This window comes from Athene noctua, chromosome 3 (assembly GCF_965140245.1).
Source record: "Athene noctua chromosome 3, bAthNoc1.hap1.1, whole genome shotgun sequence".
Lineage (NCBI taxonomy): Eukaryota > Metazoa > Chordata > Aves > Strigiformes > Strigidae > Athene > Athene noctua.
In genome coordinates, this window is record NC_134039.1 from 8,108,760 (window position 1) to 8,120,374 (window position 11,615).

Genomic DNA, 11,615 nt, shown 5'->3' on the forward strand with positions numbered 1-11,615 from the left:
CTTGGAGATCTACAGAGTACTACTGCCAAAGTGCAAAGGAAACAGGAATGCACAGCTCGGGTAAGCAGCCACTTATTCAAATAAGGCATAAACCATACTTATTTTCAAAAACTATGTGTTGAACTTAAACGACTTCCAAAACAGTTTAAGCACAAATCAGGTTAAGAGTTTCCTTCTAAACTTAAAGGAAAAGCTTTAATTCTACATTTCTTAACCTGTATTCACAATCATTTTTGGACTCATGCTGTGTTGAAGCACCTAACTGCATGCAGTTCATCGTGTGGCCAGTAATACTAGGGCAAGGAGGGGTGCTTGGGATGCTGGGTCACCTCAAGTTCCAGCTGCAGAATAGAAGTCACCAGCAGGGAACTGCTGGGGCCACACTGTTGGCTTGCCTGGGAATCCAGCCACACTTCCCATCCAGCCCTCCAGTACAGCACAGTAATGCCCCAAAGAGTCACTACTATTGTGTCCACGGAGTGCAACAACCCTACCCCTCCCTCTCCCTTTGGCCATGTCAGGTATGCAACAAATCTTAATATTCTCTGACATACACAGATTTTCTAAGAGTCTCAGCAACACCAAAGTTTTCCACGTCTGCCTTTGGCTCTGGGCTTCAGTGATATTTTCGATGTGCTTTACTGTCAAGGTACACACCACACAATTGGTGGAAGTATCAAAACTGAAAATGGGCCTGTGTCCCATTGTTCTGCTCAATTTTCCTAAATTTAAAAGTGTCTTTTCCACTCTACCTCTGTGAGGTAAATTAATTTCAAGTTTTTTTAACATCTTATGCTGAATTTTTGGTCTCTGAAGTCTTCAGCCATGCTCCTGACAGTCAGCAAGTCCACAAAGTTAAGTATTATGATTACGTATGTGGCATTTCTGAAGGTGATATGAAGGTTTAAATAGCACCCTGTAATTTCCAACTTGTCTTTGTAAAGTTAACATTCTTTTAACCATTTACTTAAGAAATTGTCTAGGCTTTAAAGGAGAAAAAAAGAGGTCTAATCATAACAGTGAGTACGTGAAACCCTAACTATTACTTCCTCTGATACCACCTATCACTGTCTCAGCCCTGTATTGCTAAGCTTTCAACACAAGTAACAGGAGAACTGGAAGCAAAACCAGGTTATTATCCACATTCTCTTCATCAACTCCTCTATGCTGTACAAAATTTTGCTTAACCTGAACCCATCACACAACAGTAGATAACAAAAAACGTACAGAATGCATTACCTCCTGGATTTTGTTCCAGGGCACCTTTTGCTAGGCCGAGGACTTTAACAAGAAAAATGAAACTAAAGTTTTGCTTGTATCCTCCACCAGAAATCTATATCAAAATGTGGCAAAGCACTAGGAAAAAGAAAACTGGAAAATTAAGAGGGAAGATTTTGCATCTTTCTCCAAGGGGAAGAATTGTTTGGTATAAGACAACTGTCACACACACACACACCTCCCTCAATAAATAAATAAATAAATAAATAATCACAATTAGCCAGTCCAGATTATTTATAAGGAATTTTCTATCTGCAATCTTTCAGCATTTTTACTTCACCCCTTTTCAAAGGTCAGTTATTTACATAGTTTTGAATGAACACTTTGTATAAAAATAAATTTTTTTTGCATTCTTTCTAGTCATTTCCTTAATTTTTCTCATTCTTCTACCACACATTCTTCAGTATTAGTTTTCCAACTTGCATACTTTATCTTTTCTTCTTGTGATAGATGCAGCATTAGGAGACATTAAATGGAAGAGAGCAGAAAGGCCACAATTCATGCTTGCCATATTTAATTCCCTAAAAACAGGCAGAAGACAGGAAAGAAGAAAACATCACCAAAACATAAAAACAATGCTGATATGCTGAAGGGCCAATTATGCATCTTAGAGGCTGCAGCTGCAGTCCAGGATGGCTGCCTTTGCAGAACACACTGTCCGAAGGACAGCATGCTCAGAGAAGTAAGATGTCCAGACTTTCTGACAAAGTGCCTTGATTTGAAGACATCCTACAGAATTTCACGTCTCTGATAAAAATCAGACACCTCAAAATAAAGACAAAAATATCTAAATCAAAGTTTAGTAAAAGCAGAATCAAAAATTCTGTTTTCCCATGCATTTGTTTTATGCTTGATTTATGCTACAGTAAGGTACAAATTCTGACCAAAGTTCTTCCCCAGAGTCAGTTTTCAGATTTCCCTCCTACAGAGATTCCTCCATAAGGAACAAGGTGTAAGATCACATGGCAGCCTCTTTTTCAGGGCTGAGGATACTTTTATATTCTCTTCTCACACAGAAATATTCTAATACAACTTTCAGAAATGTAATTCTTCCCTGGATATCCAGTGCTTTTTTTTTTTTTTTTTGACTGATATATGGGGAAGAGAAACAGAAGAGGTAAAGGTACAAAACAAGACTGCAGACTCCTTCCTTTAGGAAATTCAAATTAAAAAGTTTTTAAAATATTATAACAGTAAGTGTTACACATCTTGACATTGGTGGTATTAACATTCTTCCTATAATATAAACTTACTAGCTAAAGAATACTTTTACTTAACATTTCTAACATACCTTAACAACCTGCTTTTCCTTTTTAATTGCCACAGGAAAAAAAACAGCTAATAGGAAAACGTAACAAGAATCTTACAATTTAAACACTGCAAGTCGTAGTAACAGTTCAAGTTATTCTGATGCACACACTTAGCTTTTCAGCGCCGTTCTTTTTTGGCATATACATAACTTCATATCCATACAGCAACATGCTTTAGTTATGTCACATTATTACCTCTAGCTCCATGACAATTTCTATGGTCCAAACTCCTGAAAATTCCTTTTAGTTTACTTAAAATGTGCTTGCTGTCTTGGAGTCAGAACACAAACAGAAGAAAAAAGTCCCCCTGAAACTCTTAAATGTGACCCATAAACTTCAAGTGCCTATGCAAAAATTAAACTCTAATTTCTTAACTCAGAGATTCTATAGTCCTTATCCTGGAATCAACAAACTAAAACCATCCTCCTCTCTCTTCTACAGGGAAGGCAAAGATAGTTCTAATATGAATTAGCAAAGTTAACAATTATATTTTATTATCACAATAAATGCTAAAGAATGTGTTATCACATACATCTATATTATTTAGATGATGTATGGTTGTCTGGCACACATGGAATTCATTATTTAAGAGTACAGATGCTCCATTTTACAATCTTTTTCCAAGTACCCTTTCAGCACATTCCCAGGCTTAGCTCATTCTCACCAAGGTTTCCATCCTCAATGGTCAGCACCACTTCATCCATCACCAAGGCCCGGAAATCTAGCTCCTCTTCGCAGCACTTGGCCTTCAGCGCTCTCAGGATCTCCTGCTGAGGGTAATCTTCTCTGATGCGACGGTCTGTTAAGAACCACAGCCTGGGAGCAACTGAACTGCACATCTTGGGCTTGTCTCGCAACCTTCAAGGTTTCCCTTCAATGGAACTTCTAGATGGTGGAGAAGATGACACTTGTTAGAGTACATAGGCTCCTATCTTCATGTTCCCCACTGTACCAAGTCTACTCCCTTTGCGCAAGTCAGTCCTTTCCAATGGAGTGCAAATTCCAAGTGGGAAAACAATGTCTACACCTAATCTGCAACTGAAGTAACAACAGAAACAAATCCCTTTACATTCAATGGAATGTAAATGTGAAAAATCAGGTCTTGGTCCTCATCCTAGTTTCATTCACAAGAAGCACACACTTGACATAACTACTAGTACTGGTAGTAGCATCCCTCTTTCTTGACAGTACTTAGGAGGCATGCTGAGGACTGAAAACATTTTGAATGGCCATCCCTGCAGGCTAGAATTTCAACATCATGATTAATTCTTTACAATGGGAAATAACTCAGACCCCCTCATAGGTACTGCTAAAACACTGGTGACAGACTTGATGCATCCCTTTCCACCATATATGGAAGACAACAGTGTGTGCCAAATTCTTTATGTTAAAAAAGCAGTCCAGCAGAAAGCAAGAAATCCATTAAAACAGAACTTTTCACATAAGTATTTCAAGACTAATTTGTTCTTACAAATACTTCACATCTACTGTGAAATATATTCAGTATTATCAAGAACATATTAATGGAAAAACCAATGGAACAAGAAGCAGTCACAAAAGGTTAAGAATACCAAACACGAGTACATACAACCTAAAGCAAAATCAAGGTTTGAATCTCAGTGCTAGCCCCTTCTTGCACCACATTTAAAAAAAAAGAAACAAAAAAAACAAAAAAACCCACACTTTTGCTCATAAACAACACTAATGAATTGAGCACCAAAACCAGAAAAAAAAAAAAAAAAACACGTTTCAAAACAAGGAATTTCAATGTTTAGAAGTCATAACAGCAAGGTACTGCTCCATTTCAGAGGACCTGGGACTATTTTTGACTATATACTAAAATATTTTAAAAGCTGTGAAACAATTACAGGTACGTTAAGGGACTACTCATTTACACTCAAGAAAAACAAGCAGCAGCATGGTGTAGGGAAAAAGAATTCCGGAGAAAAACAGAGCTGTTTTCTGTGACACATTTTAAACTTTCTTATTAAAATAAAGAGGTAGAAACCATTGTTTTCACCAATATAGCTTACATGAGTTTCAAACAGAATTGAACTCTGGGATAGAAACAGGACTGTTGCCTGGTAGTCCTAATGACAGGACCTGGTGTCAGCAGAAAATGTAAATGCAGAAAGGCCGTATGTATACAACTGCTTGCATTTAATATTACAAAGAATTTTAGTTTATGCAGTAGGTTTGGGGACAAAAGGTTTGAACAAGTATAAGAAAAAGCTGATTTTATTTAAATTTTAAAAGAGTTTTTTCTACTAGTATGGCTTTTTCTTAACAAGATAAAACTTTAAGTGACCATTTTTATTCCTGATACTGAGAAGCATAATGACAACAAGCAAAGACTGTGACTTTTTTTTTCCCCCTGTTGCTTCGGTAAATGAAGAGCAACAATAAAGCCAAGGATTAAATTCCTTCATACTAACAGACTGAAAGAAAGCAGAAGCCAGGGAAAGGCAGTCACAGATGCAGACCTGCCCTTGAGAGCAGTCAAGATGCTCAAGGTAAAGAAGGAAAAGGAGTGTTTGCTCCCTGCAGGAAAATGGGTATGGGAAGTTGTAAAGAATATCTTTTGATGTGTCAAAGAAGCCCTTTTTTCTTTAGAGCAGGTGGAAGTGAAAAGGGCAAGATGAGGCTTGGGCTTGCAACGGCCGACAACCGTCAGATCCTGACCCACTTTCGGCTCTCTCAAAAATGGATTTATTTACACGATAGTTTACAGAAAACTTCCTGGGACAAACTCCTCAGCTAAGAATTGGGACAAGCTATATTTTTCAGAAATGGCACTGCTTCGGCATAGTTCAGAAGGCTTTTCTTGTCAATTTACCTTTATTTCTGCTATTTGCACAAATGACCGGGGAGACCAAACAGCCCCACCTACCGCCTCTCTTGTGAAAAGCAGCTCTACCAAAAGGCGAGCCTATCTCATTTTAAAAAACAGCTATAGAACATCGAGTACATTAAACAATACACTAATTTAAAAACAAATAGAAGCCATTACAGATTTACAGATGTTCATCCTGTGTGGGATGGGGTTTTGGTGGGGTTCTTCTTGTTTTCTTTTTTTGGGGGGTTAGGTCCCCCTCCCCTCAGTACCGGCTCTAACACTGGTACAAAGAAACAAGTATTTTCTCTCCAGCAGCCTTCTCCCCATTTTTGCTTGCTACTAACCCTTGATTTCTTTGCCAAGAGGGATCTACTCCCATTTTTCTCAAATCTCTTTTCTACATGGCCCCACCTCCACCCCCTTAAATCTGCAGAGGCTGTGCCATCATCTCTCCCCAACTGCCATTTCAGCACTTTCTTTCTTAAAATCAGCAAAGGGTTGAAGAAGAAAGGAAAAAAAGTATATATCCTTTTCTTTCCTCCATCTTTCTTCTATTTTTGAAAGGAGCTACAGCATCACCAAGAAGAGCCATCCAGATATTTCAATTAGCCCATTAAACTAGCAGGCATATCAAAATGCCTTGCGTATGGGTACTAATATTGTGTTTCATTTCCTCTAAATCCTAGAAGTTTTATAAATATATATACAAAGGCTCACATCTCATCACCAGGCAAGCAGTTAACAACCTCAAATCTGGAGGTCAAAATTAAGAAACTCACTTTAGATCAAGCTGCAAGCCAGCGTCAGAGGCAGAAACTAGTAACCCTAACTATCAGTTCCTTGGCCTCTATGCCAATACCACATTTTTTTTTCCAGGTGGAGAAATATCCTTTTCACACTAACATTCTGCTCCTAAAAACAGAATCTACTTATCAGTTTCAGCCTCTCCTTATAATCTCTATTTTGATTGTGTAAGAAGTCTCACAGAACACAAAACCTGCAATTTACCCCATTAACCCAAACATCTTAACAATCCCTCCCACATCCTCAAGAAAATGGTCTGTAGGAGGAAAGCTTGTCTTGCAGTCAGATGCACAAGAGCCTTAAACTCTCAAGTTGGATATGGATTTCCAGAAGTATTCCCTGAAAACCAACTCCACCCATTTCAATCTAAAAGACAATGCTGGGTGTGCATGGAATACTTCCTAATCCACGAGACAATCTATTGCGAAATAAGTATAGATAAGGGGAAAAGCAGATGTTTAAATGTCTTCAAGATGACCAGCTGAAACGCAGTTTTCACTCAAAGCTACTGTGGTCAATGTAAGTGCAATCATTCAATAACTATTTAATAGATTTATGAAAAGGAAAAAATCATCATAAACTTGACTGCATAAAACAGACTGGGAGAGGTAAGAGGGTGGCATCAAAGTTCTATGATAAAAATCAAACTGTGTCACACCAGCCAAGCAGACACTACTGCATCTGCTTCAGAAAGACGCTGTGTGGAACAGATTCTTAGCAATTTATAGAGGGAACGGAACGTTCACCTCAACTTTGAGCTGTGGCATCCTTGTACTGCTTAAGCCAGGCTTTATTCTGGCATTCACATGGCAGCTTCCTCCCCATCACATGCAATGATATTTCCTCCTGCATTCCTTGAATCTGCAATACGCCTTCAGTAGCTCTTCTGACAAAAGCATTCACTGGGCTACTTTTCTGCTTTACATCATATGCGAGTATGTTTTATTAACGTAACAGGGAATTCAGCCAATCAGATCATCTGTCTAGAGAGATCTGTCACCTTCTCTGAAGACAGCTCTTTCTCCCTTGAAGGGGTCTTCTCTTCACAGAGAGGGCCTTAAAGAACTGCCTCCAGGTCTCCATCCATCCACTTACTCCTTGTCCTGTCTCAAACACCCAAAACCAGGAGAAAAACAGGCTAGTCTTTTTTTTTTTTTTTTTTAATTGTGATCTATTTTTCCCTAAGCTGAAACAAGAAACCAGCTACTAGGAGATACTAATTCATTTACGTAGTATTGATAAATGTGTAACATAAAAGCTAGCAAGTACGCAAGAAGATCATTCCATATCCCTTCTATTCAGAAAGCAACTACTTAATGTCTTTGTAAATTACAAAGACTAGGTTGTTTCTTCCCTATGTGAATGACAAATGGAATCCCAGATGATTTGTAGCATTAGGAATCAATGGGATCTAGCTATCTCAGCTGCTCGACTTGTGATCTGATATTGTAGCACACTCCCACTGACTGTAGTGGGATCTGGGAAACAAGTTAATGGACAATTATTACCATGAGCCCCTCCCAGAATCACCTCTTTTTTAGACCTTGGCTCAGACTCGGCCTCAGTTACAGCAGCTAACACAACTCCACGGATTTCAACAGTTAATAGAGAGGTAAAACCTAATCCTACTTTTAGCACACCTCTAGACATGTTTAATCCCTACAGCTTAGATAATAATAAAAATCTCATGGAGGTGAGCAGGAAAGAGCAAAGAGACTGGCAGCCATGACTGCCATGGGAAATGGAAAACTAAGGAAAAATGTAGCTCCAAGCACTCACCTCAGTGTGAGTAACAGTGCACCTCCACGTTTATCATTAATGAATATCCCTTAATTCTTGTTTCCAGAACAGTGCTTGTTATTCAAGTTGAAAACAGTATTTTGCTTTCCTTTTTATAGTAAATTAGCGAAGGCTTGAAACTGAGTAGACACTTCCAATAAACCAATTGTCTCTATCATTACAGCAGTTTCTAGAATGCTATTTTGGAGGACACACCTCAAGACACTGAAGACCTGAGAACAGTTGGCGGATGCTTGTAAGTTATCTCCTGCTGGAGATACCTCCAGGCAGATCTGAATTAGAAAGTCAATCTTAGGTAGCAGACCGGTTAAACAGCAAAGGAAGGGTCATCCAGCGTTATGACCCGGCATATGATCTATCACATGCTGTCATGCAAGTCCGTCTCATCTGAATGAGAAGAGCAATATTTGGAACAGCACATCTTTCTGTATCACAGGGAGAGCAGGTCTGAAAACAGTTCACAGCTGTTTCAAGTATAAAGCACAAATAATTCTTTACCACACAAAGATACCAGAATGATGCTCATCTAAAGAAAATCTTTAGGAAATATGTATGGATGATTGATATAACCCATGGCGATATATACAGAGATAAAAACCGTCGTCTTGAACCACTTTTTAAAATTGCTTTAGAAAAAATAAATCCAAGGTAAACCAACTCATTCCTGACACTGCTGCTTCATGGTGATGCTTAAGGACAACCTCAAGAAAAATTCCTCCCTTACCTACCAGAGACTAGTTTTCCTACGACTGTCACGTAACTGTTTGAGAATCTCTGGAAAGAACACATTTTTAAAAATTGAAGAATCTGAAAAAATAAAGTATTTCTTTAAATGCATTTTATATGATATATTGAGCAGCTGCAGCGCAATCTGTCCAGTGCTGCTGCATTACCATCCGCCCTCTACACATGCATCACAGAATTTAAAGTCACTGCAGACAGGTGAACCCCAAGCACACCTCTCAAAGCCTCTCACGGTATTCACCTCTTTCTGCCTGTGAGATTTGTAGACTGCAACACTCAAAGGATATGGGAATACATTAATCGTTCCCATTCATTCCCAGTACAACCCCCCACCCCCGCAGACGGGCAAGTGCACTCCCTGCGATGGCTTTCAACTGTCGGTCCCCACCTTTGCACTGAGTGATGTTAAAAGACGCTAGCAGCAATCCTTCCAGGCACAATTGCCTCTAAAAGGCTGACATCCACACCCCCCCTCCCCCGTCTTTCCTCCGCTGCGTTCAGGCTTGCAAGTAGGTGGTAACATTCCTCATTCACACACCCCAGCTCCTGATCTCCAGTGAATAATCCATTCTCTTCCCTCCCTGCAACACTAGCCCGATACTGGTCAGCAGCAGCTAGCTTTCTTACTTTGGCCTTCGTCTTTTTTTCCTACAACAAGCTTTTTCACCCCCAGCCTGTGTGTGCACGCACGCCCGTGCAAACAGAACACCCCTTTCCTCCCACACCAGCCACTTTCCCGAAGAGAGGTCCTTGCACCTCTGCCCAGGCCCCCCGCAGCGTGGTCCGACACCCCCCTCTCGCCCCCGATCCGTGTGTACACAGCCAGTTTTCCCTCCTCCCTTCCCCCACCCCACTCGCTGTCTCCGTGCGTGCCTCTCCCAGCGCCTGGCGTGGGGGAAGGGAAACATGCACTGGATGAATGAATGAATGGGCTGAAGGGACTTACCAGAAATTTGGGGAGGAAGGAGTGGAAGACGAAAAAGACACCAAAGATGGGTGCTTCCTTCAGCTTGCCAAGTGCTGCTTCAGTTCTGGCTCCCTTAAGGAGGTCACGTGTCTCGCTAGGTACCCCTTTTCCTGGATTCTCTACTAACCAAAAAGGGTGGCAAGGAAGTCTTCTGGATGCCTCTAGGCACTGCGCTCCAAAGGAGGGAAGGGTACTACTGAAGCTCCCCAAACAAGCAAGGGATGATGGTGAGGATAACGTTCTCCTGGTCCTATAACGGGCAATGTCTAGCGGATGCCTCAGGGACTAAGGTAGATTTCTGAGGGGGGAAAGGGGGAGTAAATGACTGTTAAAATAATTCCCAAATTGTCCTCCCCTACGGGGGAGGAGGGATGGGAAGGAGGAAAAAGAGTACTGGTGAAGAGCTGTAGCTTTCTATGTAAAATAAGCTCAATCCTCGGGTCTCTACTTCCTCAGAACTAAACCCCTAAACGACTCTGAAGTCACCAACACCTAGGGAGAAAAAAAAAGGAGAAACATCCCTATTAGCCATAAACAAACATATAAAGGTATCTAATAAACTAAATCCCAACGGAAGAAAAGGAACTGTACAAGACAGTAAGTAAAGCCGAAAGAAAAAGAAGGGGTAAACACAGTTAGGGTAAATGTGCAACCTTAAATAATTTACAGGAATCCACTACCACAGCAACCCATTTTAAGGGGTGAAAAATAAAAAAAGCAGCAGTTTGCTCCTTTAATGAACAATGTGAATTCAAATGAAAGATGAATCTGTGTCCACACATGAACGTAGGAAGAAACGGAGTTTTAAAACCTACAAAAACTATTCCTATTTATTTGTGCGAGTCTTTAAACCCCTCCCCCAGAATAACATTTAGAATTCAGATGAGGAGACTGAAGAAAAGTATGTCTCAGGTCAGAGGTATAGATCGCTATGCGTTAGACCCCGCTCTGCCACAGAAAATAACCAGCCATTTATAAACGGTGACCAGAAAAGCCCCAAAACAACATGTCTAGAGGGTGCCTGCTTAGATGATGGAGTTAAAACAGTCGCACACTTTGAAAACGGAGCCCCCGGTAGAGCCTAGGCGGTGAAGTCACCAATTAGCTCTTTAAACATCAGAAAACAAAAGAGGAGAAGAAACCTAACTGAAAGATTTCCTTGTGGAAGACTCAACGGCAGGCACACCCCCCCCCTACATCACGTGAAAAACTGCCCCCCACAAGCGGCGGATTTTTCACACAGGCGCGCACGGGAGCGGTTCCCCCCCTCTCGTTTCTCAGGGCCGCCTGCACCCACGAACGCGTGTGACCACGCCGGCGCCAAGCAAGCAAGGCGGGAGGCGGCGGGAGCGCGACCCGCCCGCGGACCCCGCGGCTGCGAGGCCGCCGCCGCCCGGCAGAAGCGGCGCGGAGCCTCCCCGGTCCCCCCCCCCGTCACCGAGCGGCCGCGGCCGCCACCCACCTGGGCGCCCCGGCTGGCCGGCCCGCGCGGGCGCGGCGGGAAGGCGCCGGCAGCTCGGGGACGCACAATCACCATGGGCGCAGCGCGGCGGCGGGGCGGGACGGCTGAGGGGACGGTCCCAACCCCCCGCCTCCCCTCCTTCCACCCTCCTCCTCCTCCTCCTCCTCCTCCTCCTCCCTGGGCACGGCGGACCCCACCCCCGGGCTCGCACCCGCTCAGCCCGACATCTCACCCGCCCCCGGGCACCGCCGAGCCTGAGGGAACCCGCGGGGGCCCGCGCGCCCCGACGGCGGCCCCACACGCACAGACACACGCACAGAGCCCCCTCCCCGCCCCTCCGGCACCGGGCCCAGGAAGGGAGGCCGCGGGGCGATGAAGGCTCCGGGGAGACTCGCCCCTTCCTCCCCGCCGGCG

General features: G+C 42.5%; 1 protein-coding gene across 1 annotated transcript in view; it reads right to left on the reverse strand.

Annotated features, from left to right (window-relative positions):
- Window positions 1-11,321, reverse strand: part of RIMKLB (ribosomal modification protein rimK like family member B) — a 46,310-nt gene extending 34,989 nt beyond the window's left edge. The window contains exons 1-3 of the mRNA XM_074901877.1: window positions 11,202-11,321; window positions 9,719-10,231; window positions 3,253-3,473 (exon numbers count right to left, since the gene is read on the reverse strand). Coding sequence (XP_074757978.1) covers window positions 3,253-3,427 — 175 coding nt within the window. The 5' untranslated portion in view covers window positions 3,428-3,473; window positions 9,719-10,231; window positions 11,202-11,321. The remainder of the gene's footprint in view (window positions 1-3,252; window positions 3,474-9,718; window positions 10,232-11,201) is intronic.
- Window positions 11,322-11,615: the final 294 nt, after the last annotated feature.